Source organism: Gambusia affinis, linkage group LG14 (genome assembly GCF_019740435.1).
Source record: "Gambusia affinis linkage group LG14, SWU_Gaff_1.0, whole genome shotgun sequence".
In the NCBI taxonomy this organism is placed as follows: domain Eukaryota; kingdom Metazoa; phylum Chordata; class Actinopteri; order Cyprinodontiformes; family Poeciliidae; genus Gambusia; species Gambusia affinis.
The window spans coordinates 11505236-11526508 of record NC_057881.1 but is presented as its reverse complement, the minus strand read 5'-3'; the positions used below and the strand labels follow the sequence as shown (position 1 = coordinate 11526508).

Here is a 21273-nt window from a genome sequence, read left to right as displayed (position 1 = left end):
TTCAAAACACACTCACCTCATGGCGGTTGGAAGTAGTATATTTTTCTAAATTTACACTTTTTCACATTTATCTGTTTCTTCTGAATCTTCTCTTATCTCTCTTTACAGCCCCTCGCCTTATAATTAATTAAAAGTCTGCTGTATGTATGTGTGTGTGCTAGCTCTTGCACGCACACATCAGACTTCAGTATTAATTAAAGGTGAGAATGCTAATTGGTCAGATCAATAACAGGTCGTTAGGCCTCGGGGGCTGACAGCCAATAGGAAATCGTTATATGTCTGACATCACTGTCACTCTGCTAAAGCTGCACTTTGACACACATTTCTGTAATCTAAAAGGGTACAATGGCTTCAAAATAGGGTGAGAGACAAAAAGCGAGGTTGGAAACTGAAGAGTTCGCAAGACAGAGAGGTAAGCATTTGGCACACAGGCTGAATCGTACAGTTTATCCTTAAGACTAGATCAATAACCGTAAAAAAAAAAAAAGGAAACAGAGTCAGAAAGATGTTTAAAAAAAATTAAACAAATGCCATAGTTGACACTCAAGAGAAGTAAATAAATTAGGGATGCCAACGTCAACGCATTAATGCGTTAAAGTTAATGCATTAGCATTAACGCTTGAATCAGAAAATTTTAATATGTTAATATTACATTAAGCAGATTAATCAAATTATCCTATTTGACCAAAAAGTCTCTCTGCCATACAGGGTTACCTAGTTTGCAGCAGTGCATTATGGAGTGACATAAGGGGAGCGACAAACAACAGTGAAAGATAAGTTTTACTGATCCAATGACAGCAGCAACAAAGGTTCAACCTTTTCAATGCACATCTATCTGCACAAGTTTGAATTTTCACATGCACAAATTACACTGGTTGCTGGGATGGATGAGGACAAGTGACTGTCGCACAAGTTCCATAGGAAATTAATGGAGAGGGATATTACTAACTTAAGGCTTAAAACAAAATTACTTCCTTTAAGCCTTCAGGAATAAAAAAAAACTTTGGAAAACTAAGATCTTCAGACATGTTTTCTTTGAGAAAATAAAATATTGGCAGTTTTAATTTGGGGTATATGGGCAGTTGCCCAGGGCGGCATCAGAAAAAGGCCTGGCACCCAAGAACTAAAAAATAGAATATTTCTTATTCAGTTTTCCTCTGAATAGGTTTGTCGCTACTCGTATGTATGTGTAGTGGAGTATGTTTCTTTGACTCACAAATTTAAATTCTCCAAACAAATTTAGGCAAAGTGATTAATCACAGCACCAGAGTGTTATTAATCTGATTTTTTTTTTCAACAATTGAGAGCACTAAAATAAATACATTTGGTAAATACGTTTTTTAGCTTTTCTAATCAATTTCAACCCATCCATTTACGTCGTGTATGGTCTGTTTGTCAGAAAAGTCTTAAATTATCTCTGTTTTATTTAGTTATGATCTTCTGTTTGTCTCTATGCATTGAAAATGTTACACAATTTGTACAATTAATTCTGATTTTTTTAAATCAGTATTGATAATGTGTAATAGTGATTGATTAACTTACACTTAAAAGAACTATATAGATTATCATTGACAAGCAATGTACCTTACTGGTAATTGCTTACTTCTTGTTGCATAAACAATCCATAGACTAGTGACAAACTCTGAAGTTGTTCTACATAAAGCTGTATTTGACAGAATATCTTTTGACAGATATTCTTTCTTTAAATCAACCAACTTTACAGCAATGGCAGGTTATGTAAGGTCAGTGATGTTCAGAGGCATATAAAAAATTAACTGGTAGACTACATCCAGATTATTGGCTCTAGAACTGATCAATTTCGTCATAGGTCATTAGTGAATGAGAACTTTTGTTACACTCTGGACTTTATTGTTCACATTTAAAAGGTGCAGAGACTGAGTTTGTTTTTTAGGGTGCATGTTTGAGAAAAATAAATCTTCGCTGTGCCGAGATAACATTACTGGATAGTACTTTTCTGCAAGGGTGTATTCAGCAAGCAGGCTACAGTAGGATTGTGCAGCTGTGTGCTATCATGTGTGCAATATCTAATAGCTGTGGTTATTGTAGCATGACTTATTAAATTTAACATCAAGAAGACCCCCTGGAAAGCCTACTGATAGAAACAGGGGCCAAACACACCCACATTCACCCAGTTATGAGATCATTACAATTTTTATTTTATTGTATTTTTACACAAATTTCTAGGTTTTTAGGCAGTGTCTTGTCTACAGTACACAACATCCAGAGCTGCTTCAGTTTAGGAAAGACAAATTACAGCTCTCACGAACAAGCTAATGGCCAAACAGACTGGTGTCAGTCTGTTCTTCAAACAGATGTAATTCAAATTCACTGATATATTGTCAGTCATCAAGATCTCAAAAACATCGAAGAACAAAATGTATTACGTAGGCCAACCTGAAAAAACAAAGCAAAAACAAACAACAACAAAACAAATAAACAAAAAAAAACCCACAAAAAAATAGAGCAGCAAAGTTTGTGAGCCTGAAGGCAGACGCTGACAATCAACCCTGTCCAGCCTCTAACTCTGCTCGGCTGATTGTCTGAGAGAATGGTGAATAGTTTATAAGGTGGGAGGGCGAGGCTCATCACAGACAAAGTTGAAACTGCTTGAGGTTCTGCATCAAATGTCAAAGTCTAGAAAATACACCGTTTACACAAAATATTCTGTTTATACAAAAACACACATTAAACTGGCTGTATTATATGTTTTCCAGGCACTCAGTGCCATTTTGTAGTACAACCAAGTAACTGTGTTGCAACTGTTATAAAAATGTATAAATAATTACAGAAATTTGACTGTAATTTAACACCTTGAAATTGGGCCTCTGTCTCTTTAAGAACTTCTGCTCTTTCAACTCCACCTTTAGGAAGTCACCACAACATTGCCAAACCAATATAGGATCCATCCTTCTTTGTGTATGGCCAACATTATCCATACACATTTGTATTTGCTGATACAAATTCAATGTTGAATGGGAAGGAAGATGCTGGAAATTTTTGATAAGAACTAACCACCCTTTGCAGCACCTTGTCGCCCCCAGAAAAAGTCCTACACCAGTCTGACATAAAAAATGAGAGGACACTTTCAACCACATATCAGTAATAAAAGACGTCATGGACCGGCATGCTTCATAATCCTCATAAAAAAGAGCTATTGATGAGCTTTCGTAATGACTTTATCTGTGATCATAGCCCATGTAAGGTCATCGAACATTTACTGGCTCAGGTATTTAGCTGCATTCACGAGGTATATGGCTTCTTCAAAAAATAAGGCAGGAACGATTCCAGCTCGAGGTCCGCCATCTCCCCATTTCTCTTAAACATTGTTAGTGAGACTCTTTGTCTTGTTCCAATCAGGAAGGTCATTCTATTAAGACTTATCATTGTTGAAATTCAAACCAATAGGACAAGCCAGCATTGCTCGTAAAACACCTAGAGACTTGAAGCCCCGTTTACATAAGTCCTCATGTGCAGACTTTTCACTGTTTCCGTTTTCTGGTAGGCCCAAGGTGGCAAAATAGTTTGAATGTCTGACTTTTTCAAAGGTCAGTGGGTGTCGTGGATGTAGGTTGTGATGCAGTAATGATAAAAGCTTCAATGACCAGTTGGCAAATAATAAAACAAAAACAAACAAAAAAGGGGGGGTGCTTTGCCTCATGTACATTTCTTGATATCTAAATGCATTAAACAAGTTGAGGTGAAGAGCAATGAGGCAGAATGGACAACTTTAGCGAAATTTAATTTCTGCAGCCTGGTAATGCTTGAAAATAGACCAAAATCAAGCATGTTTTATGCCCCAGAAGAAGGTTTCTCAGGCTTTGCTTATGTAACTCTATATAAAATCTGTAACTGTACAAACTAAATTGTAATACTGGCACTGTGTTATGAATATTTACACAGTTATTTACAATTATTTTCAAAAGGCATGGGGGTCACAACAAACTACTCTACAAATTATCTATGCTACTCCAATAAACGTATCCAATACTAGAGGGGTACATCACAACAACAACAATAATAATAATAATAATGTCTCTAAGTAATATTCCAAAATATTTTGGTTCCAGCAGCATACTTCGCAGTGACTCTATAGATATCCCAACTATTTCAGTGGCACAAAAAAAAATAATAATAAAGAATGCTGTTTGTATGTGCAAACAGCACATTCTAGTGTTTGCTAAGGCTGGAACTTGCTCACTTCTAGCTCACTTCTGCTTTACTCTGTGGTGATCGACACCTTGCAGCTGCGCAGCACCGCTCGTCTTCTGCTTGGATCTGAGAGTAGCTGCTTCTAAAGCTTCCAAGATCTCATCTTTCTCATCATGGCCTTGCTTCTCTCTCTCAGTGTCTACAACAAATGATTGATCCCCCTCATCATTAACAAATCCTCAGTTCCTGCCTAGGACTCAGATTGTGACTTTCTCGCTTCATCTTCTAACTCAAAACACACCACCACTGCCTGCTGCACATTGATTCTTTGCATCATCCCTTATATTCAACCACTCTCTCCCACACTAACCTACGTAAAATTTACAAATTAGATGTCACAAATCGCTACAGTATCAACAACTTCGGTCAATATCGCCACCTCACTTTTCTCCCGAGACTCAGCAATAACTGGAGCCCATTATTATTGGTTGAGTATGTGAGCTATCCAACAGCAAATGGATCTCATGTTGCACTTTATCTTTTGTTTGCAAACTCATTCCCTTTCTCACTCTCGAATAGGCAGTTTTAAACATCTTTCTGATATTCAGAAAAAAGATGGGTTAATTATTTTAGACTTATTTGGCTCAGGTATCTTGGCAAACATCACCAAGAAAAACTTGGACTCCAATCTGCAGAATAGGAGTTAAGAAAATTTACTTGTTTTTTCCGGAAGATCTTTGCATGGGATCCAAATAGTAAAATATTTAAGTTTCACTCATTCCAAGGTAATGGTTCCATACAGTGTTTTTATCTATACCAGTTAAACCATATGGTGTCTATTTCTATTTTGCATACGCATGTTACTCATGAAAGATGAAATTCATGAGTTTATTGGCTGATAAATAAGCAATAGTATTTAGGCAAGAAAAAAAAATAGAATGAGATAACTTTATTGTTGCTGTTCCTAATGATTAAAGTGAACAAATAACCAATTAGCAAGGTTCAAACCAAATGAGACAGCCGTCTAAAAGAGATTATCCACAGTGTCCGAGAAAGATGTCAAACAGTAAAAAAAACAAAAAAACAAACAAACAACAACAACAACAAAAAAACAAGAAGCTAAACAAAAGCTCATGTCTGAGTCTCAATTTTTAAAACTATGGAGATAAATCTGAAATCCTTCCACCTTCTCTCTCCCCATGTTCGCTCAGGAAGGTGCAACTCCCCGTTTGAGCACTATTTGGGAATAATCAGGCCAATTGTCAGAATAAAACTTTTTACATTGCATAAATGAAAAGCATAACCATGCAGTTTCTTGAAGTTTTATTTTTCACTTTGGCATAGCTGTTCTACTTCCTAAAGAGCTGTACCAAAAGTACTGGAAGCTCTGAAAAGTGAAATAGAGAAAAGAATTGCTGACAGAACAAGGAACACAGCACCTGAGGAATACAGTGCTGTTAGACATTTTAACAATTTATAAGATGATTAAATTTTGAGAGAAAACCCCTAGAAATGGCTTTAAATAATAAAATACTGATGTGCTGCATTTTATTATGGCTACAGATAATTCTATATTTTATTTTCTATCTGGCAGCAACAGAGTTAGAAAAAGGTTCTTTTTAACTAGCACACAATGTCGACGTTGAAGGTATTGCATCCGAGTGCTGCTTCTGAGCTCTGCCTTACTCATGGTACAGAGAACTGCCATGTCAGCATGACCCTACTTGTTTTCTAGTTATGGTAATCAGGTGACATTCCTTCTTGGTTGGCATGAAATGCTGATTGGATGGACCGAGGTGGAGACCCTGAAGTGAGGCCATTTGATTGGTTGGCTCATATAAAGCTGAATAATGGACTGACATTGGACAAGTGGCCATCCTGTCACAGTCACACATTACTGCTGCACAGAGGCACACATCTGTGCTCGGAGATATTAACTACTTACCATGACAGCCTATATTTTACTCAGGTGGCCAGTGGACATCTGACAGTGCTGAATATCAAATCAATATATCATTTGATGTAATTTCTATCCTGTACCGGCACAGAAGGGTTTGGCAGCTATTCCCTATAATTTCATCACAAGCTCATTTAATGTCATTCAGATAAGAGTTCAATATATCAAATGATGCACTTTAAGCTCTTATCTACTGTGGGCACAGAAATACTTTACAGCAAATACGATTTCATTATTTAGATATTACTCACTGGTAATTATTTTTTGGAGACTCTGAGGTTAGACAACTATCCAAGTCAGGCAACAGACCATTTGGCAGCTCAGTACAAACCCATTGCTGAATTCTCGGATATTTTTTCTAGGCATCATTAATTGATAATTTTCTATACTTTTCTGATGTTAGGCAGCCACTCTATCCTTCAGTCCAGAAATTAATACTTTGGCTGGCTTTTACAATAATTACATTATCAAGGCATCAAAGTGATGCATTGTGTGGACAGAGATTTGGCAGCTATTGTGTCCCATATCATTAATTATACACTATGATCCAGATAATAAGCTGATGTCACTTGCGCCTGACAACTGTGGGTAACCTTGAGGAGTTTCACTCCTAACTTTTTCACAAAAGCTTTAGGACCATTGGATGAGGATTGCAATAATGGTTTGCAACAAAATAATTTCAAAACTACGCAGGATTAGATATGTGATATTCTCCACTTTCTATGTGGTATTAAAAGACCATGTCTGTTCTCCATGCAATTTCAGGCCACTTATGTTTGTGAGATTTATCTACTTTCCTGTCTAAAGGGGACCTAGTATGCTTCCTTGAAGAAGTTAGGGCACATATATGGGCTATACAAAACATGTTTATTGCAATTTTGCACACTCTCATTCTCAGATGAGATTCAACCTGGTGAGTTCAGCCTTTTTTTGTGCATTTATGCACCTTTAAGAATGAGCTGTTTTAGGGGTATGAAACTATTATGCAAATAAGCTGTTGCTGGCCGTGCCTCCCAACTCAGTCGTTACAATCACACTTTATACACATGAAAATGGCTGCAAACAGATGCACAATTTACAATTATACACCTTTGAACATGAATCAGACCCAGAAGAAGAAGAAGCGGAGCCTCCTGAAAACCATACAGGATGTAGCAAGGACTTTCTGAATGGTAAATCAAGTTTAATGTGCAGAATTGTATTGAGGGCCAGTGCTTTCTTCCAGTTGAAGTCTGTTGGCAAATCCTGTTGGTAGTTTTCGTAAGAGTCCATTATGAAGTGATTCGCACAAACTACAATTTTCTTTGCCAAGGTGGCAGGGACATTGCTGATAGACCCACCAGTGTGTGGAAGGGTTCTGCCTCTCCTGTCCCAACCCGTAGTACCTCTTCATGGCCTCTTTAGGCTGATGGTTCTCCTCTCTGTGATAAAGGTTTGGAGTTAGAAATTTTTCTGTTTTGTGCCACTAGTAAAGCACAGATCCACCAGTGGATGGTAGGGTTGCTACGAATAACTTATTTGCTGATTGTATTTTTGACTCCCCTTTAGCTCATTAACTCTTTTTTTGGAGAAGCCAAAACCACTCCAAGCGAACATAAAAACTTTATTGCGGAATAGAGAACGTTACTTAAAATTTTGTCGTTTCCATTTACAATTTAATGTCACTGCTATTGTCTATCTTTGACAAAACAAAACAGTGTGCTGCTATTTATTCACTATTAACCAATAACGATTAATGATTAAATACTCAAATACCATTGTAAAACACAGTGGAGGACAAAAGAAATTCACAAAGCTGTCTGTGTATTGAATCCAATTAGTCATGTGTAATCCATGCTTATGTTCATCTTGAATACATTAAAAATGTATAATTACAAAATTGATTTTATACTGTCTTAACAATGATTATTAACTGTAAACGGAGTGGCAGTGTCATTCTTCAAGAAAGAGAGCATAATTTATTAGAATGCATCAAAAAAAGAAGAAAAAAATGAAAATGTGAATAAACAGGTCCAACCAGAAAGATTTCTGAAAAAATGAAACAATAAGCTTTTTTAAAAATATTTACCAGGACCTTAAGGGCATTTAAAGCACATAGCTCATGCCATGGTAATAAAGCTAAATCATAAATGAAATGCAGATAAACATCAAGCATTCCAAACATCTAAATTTGCCTCTAAAATAATATTTGCATGCAATTGTTCTTAAAATATATGTGTGTGGGAACAGCAAGCGATTGTTTTGATTGAGGTCCCTGTGGTGAAGCTAACCTTGTAGGCAAGGTAAAAATGCCAAGATGTGTTCACTTTATTGATAACACACAAATACAGCTTTAAAACAGCCATGATTTCACTTTTTATTGTTACAGGAAAGTCTTCATGTTTTTATAAATCCTCCAATTATCCTTATTTTTGCTTCACAGTGTAAATTTGGTTCTCACAGTTTTCTCCTACCATTTCCTCCTATTTTTTCACCATTTCTTTTCTTTTTCACTCCCTTCTCCCCACCACTCAAATCTTCAATTGTTTCACACCTGTTTGCATTTACACATGGGAATGCATTGGACGCATGTATATGTATTATATATGTATTATACCAAGAGATTTAACCACATTAACACAATACACTAGTTTTCTCCTGATTTAGTACTTACATGTTTCTAATCATTTTAAATGCATGAGCCAAGTTAAAGGTTGTACAGTTACATCATATTCTCAATTATATTTTGTGCATAAAATGCATATCACATTCTCTGCTAATGAAAGAGCAAAACTCAAGTCTATGTATATATATTTAGATGTATATATGCAAAGGAGAAATATGTATATTTTCTAAAAGGAAGAAAGGATAAAAAAATTAGCAGATAGGTTTTTTTCTTTTCTTTTTTTTTTTACAAAATCACACCCTTCCAGATCACAAAAAGAGGCACACTGTATTCATTTTAGAATGCATTGTCATTATTACAGTGTCTTAAAGTCTTCTTTAATCAGCCTCAACTATTGGGGGTCACATTGTCTTTTCAGTGATACCATTATCTGAGTTAGATTCAATGAAACAAACTCAATTGAATTGCGGCAAGGGAAGAAAAACTGAATGACCTAAAGTGAGAAAGAAAAGACAGAGACAGATGGGGGGTTGATAGATAAAGGGGTGGACATTGTCAGTCCCCTCAGGTCTCTTTGATAAAGATCAGAGCGGCCACAGCGAGAGCCTCAATCACATCCTAATGTGTGCGCAGATGCACGCACAAACAGTCGAGCAACACGCAACAGCAGAGCAAGCTCCCGCTAGCTTGCTCATGCACACAGATGCACAAACATGAATTTTACACTCAGATCGTGTTCAAATTAAAGAGACTAGTGTCAAAATCAATCAGTCAAGGACTGATAAGCGATCAAAGGCCCTGAGAAACAAATGCTGGGGCACTCATTCAACAGGGGGCTCTAAATATGGATCCTGACTGAGATTTACTGTTTCCTCTGAGAGCCTGCTAACGCATGCAATGCATCAAGCGTTCAGATAAGATTCATTAATGTGAGAATTGAATGTTTGCCTAATGTGACCAGCATCTAGTTATTGATGCGGAGTTAATAATGTGTTATTATTGTCGCCAGTATGGCAGTGTATTGTTTGATATGGCAAATGATTAAACTCCATTCCACAAGAATGTCATAATAAAGGTAAATAAGCTACACGCCACTTTTTTGCCTGTGAAAACAAAACAAAAAACTGTGCTTAAACAGTAAAATGAGTTCTTGGCAGCCATTAAATTATATATCAACAAACATGACCGCTTTAAAAACTGAATATAGTCTGTGTGGTTAGATAATTGCTTCTCCTGGAGAACTCTGTAGAACTCCGGAGAACCTGATCATGGTATGTGCCTACTTATAGTGTGCCAGCCCAGACTAGGACATGTCACTGGATTCAAGCTGCTGCATGGATGTCTGCCAAGTTACCTACATTCAACAACAATGCTTTGCTGTCATTGTGATTGTTTTTCTCATTTATAAAAGCAGCTAATCTGAGTGAAATGTAGAATCATATCATTTGTGGTCAAATAAGACTTTTTTTGGATGGAATGGTGCAACCCTAGTTACCATACCAGAAGATTAAAAATGATTGTGCCATACTCAGTTCCAAAGTGATGACAACAACTAAAAGAAAAAAATATTTTTTCAAAAATGTTGTTAAAACTGATCAGGCCTGATGCATTTTTTTCTATTGGAGACTAACTACCATTCACTGTCATGGACATCTTACATACATCAAGGTTGTAGTGGGTCAGAAAATGAGAGCATATACAGAAGGTCACTGCTTTGGCTGCAGATCTCAGTAAGTGCGCAACAGCCTTCATGATATTATGAGGAACTGATGGACAAATGCCCAGAGCGCAGATGGGTCCACCCATGCCCCTGACATCTGGCCATTGAAGGGTCCCAAACTGTTTAACCAGCTGCCAGCAACTTCTATGTGTTTGCAAATTACATCTCCCCACCCAGCAACTCCAAACAGAAAGAGGGTTTGGAGAGAACGACAACAAAAAATAAAATAAAAAAAACACAAAGATTCTTCCCGCCATTTATACTGCTTCAGCAAAACCAGTGTGAACTTTTCCACCTCCACTTTAATGTGCTTTTGGATTTTTCCAAGTTCAATTAACGTAGAAAGCTGTTGATTCTGCCTTCATTTTATTTCCCTGAAAGAGAAAAATGTTGTTTTTAATTTGGCTTTTATCTCCTTTCTTTAGCTTAACTAGACTGTACATCTTTTTATTTCAGCCTTTAAGTAAACACTGCTAAAGGTGAGAGAATAAAGTAGTGATGTGCTCATTTCAATGGAGGAAAAAAGGTAGAGGTGTTGAATGCAAAAAAGGGAGAGGAAATTGTTCACATTTTAGTCATAAAAGAATGACTGGGTAATATATTTATGGTTGAAGTTAACACATAAGACATGCATTTTTTTTCTGAAATGTTTTTCAGTGGTAGATCAAAGTGTTCATTGCTCTGCGTCTGACAGCCTCTTTCACAGTACATCAATGTTAGAAAACATGTCTTTGCCTTTTCAAGACTCTAGTAACTTCAATCTTTTTGCACAATTACCATTTTGCATTTTATTTAAGTCATGTTATATTTGGCATTTTTACGGTTCCAAGAAACATTGTCTCCTCTAGATTTATACTTATAGCAGAGACATTTTGTACCTTATTGGACAACTGATGATTTAAAGTAATTTTCAGCAACCTGATTTTAGGTCATTAAAAAAAATCAGTTTGATGTAAGAAAGTGTTGGAGGTCCCGGCTGTTTGTTTTATTCAAAACAGATTTAATTATTGTTAGTGCTGTCAATCAATTAATTACACTGTAGCTCCGTGATTAATCTCAATCAATCAATATTCCTAAATTCGTTAGCTTTAAATATAAATATGTACACAGCTGTGGTTCTTGCAGAAATGGTGCTTTAGACAAGCCCTTCCTTCTAAATGTAGATGTGCACACAAGAAAGTTGAAAATGTTTCAACTTTTGTCACTCCCTGCTGTCAAGGAAAACTTTTACCATCACTACTCGTTTGCCGAACCCACAACGCTCAGCAGTGAACCAGGAAACCCTGCGTGGGAGAGGCTTTTAGGTCAAAATAGGTTTGATTAATCTACAGTATATAATATTATCTCATTAAACTTTTTGGATTAATTGCTTGCCCTAAAGCGATAACATTCTCAGCGGTACTTGTTATCCAAGCTTTTTAGTTTTCAGTCAATGACCAACTCCTTTCATACTTTCAAGAATAAAGCTTAAAAAGTAATTGCTTGAAAACCTTTCATGTGAATCAATAAACCTTTTGTGTGGTTTTGAGTTTTATATAGACATATTACTTAGATCTACACTGTGGTGGCCTTTGCAATCTCCATTGAAAAAAAAAAAAAATCTTTAACCGTTATATTTTTATCTAGGTGTCCTTTAAGGTTTTGCTGTTGGTCTAAAAAAAATTAAGATTCAGGGTTATATTTGTGTTTGAAAGGTACATTTCCACAAAGTTTATTTGAGCAACAATTATGTTTTGTCATTCTGTTGATTTCAAAGTCTTAAATAGTTAGATAGATACTTTTATTAAATATTCTCATAAAGAGTCAGTTTGCAGCACCGAAAGGGGACAAAGACAGGGCCACAAGGTGAAACCTCTGACACCTGGAATTTAAAATGGACTTTTCACATCTACAGAAATTAAAAGAAAAACATATTAAATCACTCAAACTGTAACAATCCAAAGGGAACAAGGGACAAACTAAATCTATCATGAGCACTGCCATCACACTCTTTTTTACCCTTCTAGTTTTTATCTTTACTCTTCAATAGTTTCCCTAAACTATTAAAGATAAACACAAACCAATTATAATATAAAACAGGAATGAGCAAAATGATAAGCACGACGTTGAGCATAAAAGATGAATAAGCAGACAAGCAAAAGACAGAAAATGAGGCAGAAAGAGAAAAAATAATTATTCTGCACTGATCATGCGAGGAAAGCATGCATACCTGTGTGTCAAAGCCCAGCGATAATCTGCAATTCTGTCTCATCAGCACAATATCAAACAGCCTCAGACACAGCGTTAAATTATACATCACTGTATTTCTCTGTCTCTTGTTCAAATCCACGTGCAGATATGCAGACTTCATGGTATGTGCAGGCAGATGAATTAGTCATGACCCGAGTACCTTCAGAGGGACAGGAAGAAAGATTCAAGGTGTCCGATGAGCACATCAAAGCCTCTCCCTAGCGGACAGACTGCAGAGGATAATGCTAACCTTCTGTACCATTGCTCCGCCGAACACAAGCTACTGTTACAGTGGCCACTTGATTTTTTCCTTCCTGTTTTCTTTTTGTTTTTTTTGTTTTTTCTGTGTGCAATGGTGAATTCTTTAGTCACAACCTATTTTTTTTGTCCTACATACAGAGCTGGAGTATTGATCTCATCTGTTCACCTGTTTCTCCATTTATGTTGGAGCTCTAACAAGGAAAGCGAGGAAATCCAGAACCTCTCCCTCCAACTGACATCCTCCAGCCCTTCCTGCACTCATGATTGAAGTGTCCAGAGGTATTCCATGGCCAAGTGTGATTTAAAAGGCCTGAGGCATCACATCAAGCCAGGAGAAGACCCTGGAGCAGAGTGCACTCTTGGCTGGATGTGACTGGAACAGATGCACAGTGAAAAGCGCAGGAGGATTGAGGAGCAGATGCACACATTCTTTTGCCTTTTTCAAATTCATTTCGGCATATCTGCCTTACCTGAATGGCATGCCCTCTTATTCTTCCTATTTGAGCATTTATTTTTTTTACCAACCCAATCTATTTTGGTGCTAGTTAACTACTTATCTTGCCAGCACATATTCTTACTCTCTTAGATTGTTGCCAAGCTTTGTTACAATACAAAAAAATATTGATGGCAGGAGCCAATCTGGTATTACAGGCAGAACTTCAACTAGATAACTAATTGGTTCATGCATTCCATTTCAAAGTAAAACTCTCCAGTCAATCTATATTGTTTTTAAATGGGGTACACACACTTAAAACCGAGGGTTATATTACACTTTTCCATTTAAAAGGAAGATTCACTGGCATCTTGTAACAACAAAAAACCCCCAAAAGAACTAATTGTCTGTTAGTTTGTATTGCCTCTATCAAAAACCTTGACTTTTAAAAACCTTTAAACCAAGGGCTGGCAATGTATGTTTTTTTTATTTAGATTTAAAGACAGCGTTTTACATTATTTTACACCGTAACAAGATGACTGGCTGAAGACTCATAACACCAGCGTAAGTAATGTTTCACTTTTACAAATGGCAATTGTGCTCTTCGTCTCTTTCACAGTGTCTGTCACTATACTGCGGCACACTGAGTCGAAGTCAAAAGGCGGCATGTACCAACAGCAGGGGCTCTTTAGATAAGTCCCCTGGATCCTCTCACTGACAGCTAACTCCCTCTGTGTTACATCTACACACAGACATAGATACACAGAAAGTGCACAGAGTAATCATGTGCCAGTCAGCAAATCTGGGACAACTGCTTCAACTTGTAATATCCAGACACCCGTGAAGCTATAAACTCAGACGAAGCATTTGTGTAGATTCAAACATAGGCGCTCTGCAATCAGTGGTGTCGTGATTATGCAGTGCAACAGACCTAGAGCAATTCAGTGATTACCCATCAGTTCTCCACCTCTCTCAAAGACGGGCACAGTGACCGATAATGGGAGGCAGAAAGACTCTTAAGGAGTTTGGTAGCACCACGGTGAAAAATAGCTCTTATAAAAAATGTGTAGGAATGATGTACTATACGTAGAAATATTTTAAACATTTAGAGAAAAAAAATTATAGCTTTATTATTGTTGATTTAGAATGAAGTTAAAGCTTGATTTAAGGTGGTTTTGAAGTTGTAAATTCGGGTTTGATGTCTTTCCAATATTGTTTGTTAAAATAACAGTTAGGAAATTCATTGACGTATTTTTGTGGCCATGAGATGCCAGTAGAATATCACAAATGCCAAACATCTCTAAAGATGCCTGAGCTTTGCTGTTTCACTTTTTGTTTTATGGACTCCCTGGTTCCCAAAGATTTTCTTCTGCCCCTCTACCACCAGTGGTATGGATTAAAATCCCCCCAAAAAAGAAAAAAAGAAAAAAGAAAAAAAACTGTATTTACTATATTTACAGTGAAACACTTTCTTTTTTTTCCCATTCATCCACGTCAACCCCCTGCCCCCTTGCAATAGCACTGCACCCCCCCCCCTAGGGGGCGCACCCCACACGTTGGGAACCACTGCCCTAGAAGAATAGATCCAAGGTGAGCTAGCAAAAGACTTTATAATTGCCTATTTTGACTGCATGTACAAAAGTAACTTTTGCCACATTGCAACATACAGCACAAGAAAATTACCGGTATACAATATCCATTTGTGATGAGACTGTGTGATATAAACCATCATCTTTAATGTGTGTTAGCTAGGGTGCAGAAGAAACATAAATGCCCTGAGCTTTTAAATTGCCTACAGGGTCACAAATGTAGCCGCACTCTCTGAAAGACACAGCTGCTGGCATGTCAACAGCTTTTCATCAATACATATGAACAATGTAATTGCATAATTTCTTTCAAATTTGCAGACAGTTATATTTTTGTCTTCAGCAAAACAATTTAATGCTTTTTTTTTCTATTTAATTCACTCAAACTAATTGCCCCAGTGAGGACCTCAAAGTTGTTCTAATCTACAAATACAGATCTAAAACTGTTGAAGCAGGAAAGATATTCTGGCTCAAGGTTTAATTTTAAACATTATTTTAAGCAATCATCTCTTTTCTTTCATCTGTGATGATGTTTACCTGAACCTTTAAAAGAAAAACATTGAGATCCTAGAGATCTCTGGAGATTTGTACACCTCACTTTTTCTCCATGACTAAGAGCCACCCGACAACCTTCATGAAATATTTTACTTGTTCTATTTCTTAAAAGTTTAAGTCCATTACTTAAACTTTTTGTTGTTTTTGAAAACAACAAAAAAAGTAAGCATTTTTGTTGTCATCACTGAAACTTAATTCAAAAGAAATAAAAATATAAAACGATTTTAGTCATAATCCTGATTTTAAATCACTACAGCATCAGATACTGATCTCCAGTAACCTTGTTGCTTGTCAGAAAGTTTGAGTGCCTCCAGTTTTTGAAAAAAGATGCACTCGAATCATTTCTTGTGCTGAGTGGACAGTAGTTAAAAAGTGGATTGAGTTCAAGACCTGGCACTTCTCCTTCTCCTTGAACAACTTAACAGTTCACTTTTTCATCTCGAGTTCATCTTCCCGGACAGACCTGAACTGAATAGAAATAAAGTTCCCCAAAAAGCATCAAAACCAAAACATGAAATCTGACCTTCTGCTTTAAAACAGGTAAGTGTGGTGTTTCATATTTTGATGCTGGGTAAAACATGCAGCTTCAGCTAAAATCCATTTCAGAATATTTGAAGCTTCATTTTCCAAATATACATCTTTTGCTCTCACACCAAAGTACTCAAAATACTCTTTTCTGAGCATAATTTAGGAATATCTGAAGGTTTTTATTTTTTTTATTTAAAAACGGCTCAGTTTGCAAACAAGAAATACAAACATTTATACAAAAACAGACACGTTCTGACCTTCATAGTTGAGTTTGAAGCCATGAGCAGAAACAGCAAAGTCGCTGGTCAACCTCAAAGAGAAAACATTCCCTGTGCTGGTGACAGGGGGAGGAGCCTGGAAGCCTGTTAACCTGTTAAAGAAAGAAACAGAGCAATGTGATTAAAATTCTGGATTGCCAAAAAATTTTAAATAGAGCGTAAAATAAAACAAGAAATAGGGTGTCTTGTATCTTCCTGGAAGGTTTACATAATATTTTCCTTAGCTCATTAAATAATGTTCATTCCAACAAAACTTGACTAGCTCAGTAATTCAGCTCAAAATGTCCAATGTTTTCAGATGAAAGTAACATTTCCATTTCATTTGATGTCCAATATCCCAGAGTCTGAGAAAAGAGACGCAAAGAATTCAAGCTACATGAAGTCCATCAGCTTTCCCTTCTGCTTACAAGTTTGATGGAGATTTGGATTTTATTTTCCAGCATATCTTGGCATGTTCCCACACATGCAAAATTACCAATACCTGCTTTAATGAGCATGGCAGTTTGGAGCTAGATTCACCAGAAACTTGGTCTGAGCTAAAGTGAAGCATGGATGATGTACTCTGCAGTATTCCATCATTTTAGTGTGATTTTTTTTTTTTGTTGTCAGTATATTTTTTTTGCAGTGAACGTATTGATGTGGAAAAATTACAACAAGGTTACACCTGCTAGTTGTATTGCTATATGTTTATTCTAAGTTCTGTATATTCCCACCAAGCTTTCACTATTTGGGTTACATGTACAAAGTTGGACGTTGTTTTTCACAGCTGCATGGGAACCAGTCTGTTTCCCATGCTTTGGATCCCTTTTCCCTTTTGTATAAAACTCATGCATTGTCTCTGCCTGGCAGAGCTTTCCGTTCAGACTTGCTTCATTATTGATTGTCCTATGAGCTCTCTGAGTTGTGCACAATTCATGAATAAACCTGATTGAGTGATTTTACCTGAGCAGTGCTTGGAAATAGATTTTTTTTCCACGACACGTATACTCTAATTTTCTGAAGTATGGGTTGTCATTAGCTGTAAGTGTATGTTTTATCTTTTTTAGTTATCAGTGAAACAAATGAACACTGGAAATATCTTATTATAAATTCTGTGCCAAGACCTTCATAGTTCTGAGCATTGTTTCCTTGGCTCAAGATTATACTAAAAGGAAAAACGTCTTCATGTTAGATAGGACTTAGTCAACCTTATTTTCCTCTTAAGCTCTTTCAAAAAACAATGAGGAAACAAATCTGTTTTTTAGGAGCTGTTCACTGCAAAAGCACTGTGCATATTGTATTTTTAAATAACTTAATATAACGATGAAGGGTTTCATTCAGAACTTTCAATTTGATAAAAAGAAAGTGCTCAGCCAATTGATCTTATTATACTAAAACCTCTCTGCAGATGAGTAAACAAGAATTAGAGAAAAAAATAAGAAAGAAGGTAAGGCCAAATGAAATCACTCAGCTCAGCAACATGTCTCAATTTATCCTCAAATAAAGGCTGCATAACTGCCCAGGTGGGCCTTCAGCTAAGAGATAGCTAATTGAGGAGGAAACATGAAGGAGGAGAGGAGGGCTGGATCTTTTTCATGTCTGGAAAACAGCCAAACCCTTGTGCTGCCACTGCAACATTCTCTGTATTTTTACCAAAGCTGTAGCTGCCATCCTTTCTTTCATTTTATTTTCTACATTTGTTACATTTTCTCTTTTTTCTTCCCTTTTCCACCAATTGAGCAAATACTTTCCTTGTGTTACTTCTCTCCTATTATGACCATCATTTATTCTTCCATCAAACACATGTCAACATTTTCGGTTTGAAATTGTCGTACAACATGTTTCTTTAAATGTTTTGTTTTTTTCTTTTTCTGAAATTTGACACAATAGCTAAATTGTATTTAATTCTATCAAATTATATCAGGCTTTCCATTACACATCTGAGTGCAATGCAAAGACGTAAGGTGGTAGGGCCAATCATTACAATCTTTTTTAATCTTAAAATATTTTTGCATAAGTTGCACTTCACATTTACAAGTGTAGCAGCTTTCTCATCTGCAAACATTTAATTGGAACAACAATCACTGTCAAGTTTGCATGTTTATGAAAACACTTGGAATCTTATCCATTTTCTACACAAAGCCTGAACAAAAGTAAAAAATAGTATTGCAAGTACTTTATCTTCTGATCAATCTTCACTCTGATGTATTTATTTGTTTATTAATTGCAGTGTTCATTTTTGATCTAAATACCTAAAATGATATATGCCAATGTAGGCTTCAGGCAAATGGATATAATACCACCATGGGAGATTATTTGAAGGAATCAACAACAACCGATGCAGATTTGTATTTCTTATTACAATTAAAAATTTTTACCTTAAGTGAAATATTTACTCTGTACAATGTGATACATTTTAGTATCAGAGTATTACTGAAATGTATCTTGCATCATAGATCTTTTTGTCCACAAGCGTAACTATACAATACACGCACAAATAGATGTAAAAGTACACACAGTAAGACGACCTGACCGGTGTTTCGAACTGATCAAGGTTCCATGTTTATTTTCACGATTGACTGATGTTTATCAATGTTTCCACAGTTAGATATGTGGCTAACTGTGGAGCCACATATCTTCAACTGGAAGGCAGAAGACTGAATTTATGATCCTTTATGGTAGGCAGATTTGTAAAGTTTGTCAGATAGGCAAAATTGAACTGTCTGAAGCTAAGAAGTTTTCTTTGCATGATCCATGCCAATAATGTGATACTCTGAAACAGATTGGCTTCTTCTCCCTGACCAAAGGATTTGTCATCTATCAAGACTGTTTAAGAAATGAGAAGTGGTGGTGACTCTTTTTTAGACAATCACTGTATTTTCATTTGTGTTTCTCCGTTTCCACTTTTTTGCTCATTTTTTCAACTTGTGGTATAATAGCGACTCTATAAAGTCATCTCTTTACCCTTCAGCAGACAGAATATCATTAAAATAAAACTCAAATCCCCCTGCTTCCTCTCCCGAATCTAATTTCCTTTACTTTCACTCCACCAGATGCAAACCTTCAGCACACACAAACACACCACTCGTTTTATTCTGTCACAATTTAGCTCTGGGTTTACATGTTTCAAGATTTATGAAGTGAAAGCAAAATTCCCTTACAGAAATTGAAAGTGGGTTAGGAAAGAGACTTGTGGGTGTTGGTACATGCACACAAGAGCCTGATGAGCATAGCGTGAAATCGCATCAGTAAGTCAAGTAACTGGTTAATATCATTGGAGTGCTTTCCTTGCTCTTACTGTCTCATACACAACAACAAAGGAAGCTATGCACAGGATTGTAATATAATCCAACACACAACTTCCAATGTAAAACATTAAACAAAGCAGTCGAGCGATTAAGACTGAAAGAGCCCGTCATTTATCATTCCTGCATCTGGTTGCTTTCATTGTTAGCCTACAAAGTACACTTTTCAACATTAACGCTGCCATTTTGGTAGAAAAGAGAAGGCTTAAAACATTAATGGAAGTGTTTACAAAAACTTTTGTTGCTACACCTACCAAAAAGGAAGGAAGTGTGTAGGATGGGGCATTTCTGAAACCAAAAACTCTCATGCTACTTATTTTGATTTTTTCTAATTCTGAGTATGGTAGTGACTGTCGACATTTGCATATTTTATGCAAAAATGGTTTAAAGGATTTTTGATAAAGTAAGGATCCAGGTATGCCTTCACACCAGTCTTTTACCAATACCTCATATCATATTACAGTTGAAGCTGTATGTGATATTGTAAAGAACTACTTAGAAGAGACAAAGATAAACAGCTCTCAAAGTTCTGTTTATCAAAGCTATTATCTTTTACACCATTATAAGATTCAGATACTGTTAGACATATTGCTGTCCTCTTCAGCAGCTGTAACCAGGTCCGCCGTTTTTGCATTTGCACTTATAGTCCGGTTCCACCCTGCACCATGGAGCTGTGGTTCCTTTAGGGCAGCGCTGCTCGATTCCAGTCCTCAGGCCCCCCTGCTCTGCATGTTTAATATGTACCTCTATTCCATAGCAGCTGATTCACATATTTGCATCCTGTTAATCACTCACATATTCAGTCCAGGTGTGTGGCAGAAGGGAAACACCTAACTAATGCAGGGCGGGGGGCGTGAGGACCGGAAATGAGAAACACTTCATCAGGGTCAGCTTTATTGAGCTGTTTCAACTTCCTCCTGGTCTGTTTTTTTTTTTTTACCTTTGAAATGTAAATCAATATAGAACAAGATAAATATTCTAATTTTAATTTGATTTATTTTCTACAGGACGAAAACAATCGCCCTTCTTTTCCAACTTTTTATCCTTCATTTCACTGCCGATGGTACTACTAACACCTCAAAAATTGATTTAACAAGTCATATGTTCAAACTGTGTTTATCTTGCAGGCTATTTTGACATGCACTATGACATTTAAAACACAGTGGAACATCTATATTGACTAACATTATTCCCATTGGAAACATTCTCAACTTGACTGTGAACTGAAATCAATAACAGCATCCAGATGTAAGATACTTGTTTTCCCAGAGAACATTATGAAAAAAAAAATCATGTCAAAAACAGGTAGGGAGGGGAGAAAGAAAGAAACTATTTGTGTCAGAATCACAAGCACTGGATAAAAGACATTAATTTCTTCGATAAATTTCGCTTTAGATAACATTACGCACTGTATGCGTGATAAAAGGAAAACGAGGACAGTAGGTGGATGTTATCTTTTACCACAACAGACATGGCATGTTAATATTTGTGTGTATGAGGAGGTTTGCTGGTAGGGTATTGAGAGGACTGAAAACAGTAATGAGGAAAAGAAACACCTCATTAAGTTTTGAGCACAGGAGAGGCAGTGTTATGATTTGGGGTCATTTCAATCCAAAGAGCCTAAGGACATCCCAGTTACTCAACCAGTTATTCCTCTGCAGATATAA

The 21273-nt window shown here is 36.5% G+C and overlaps 1 protein-coding gene across 1 annotated transcript in view; it reads right to left on the bottom strand.

The window, feature by feature from the left end:
* Positions 1 to 21273, bottom strand: part of LOC122844081 (CUB and sushi domain-containing protein 3-like) — a 475440-nt gene that overhangs the window by 270057 nt on the left and 184110 nt on the right. The window contains exon 6 of the mRNA XM_044139260.1: positions 16302 to 16414. Within this exon, the coding sequence (XP_043995195.1) occupies positions 16302 to 16414 (113 nt within the window). The remainder of the gene's footprint in view (positions 1 to 16301; positions 16415 to 21273) is intronic.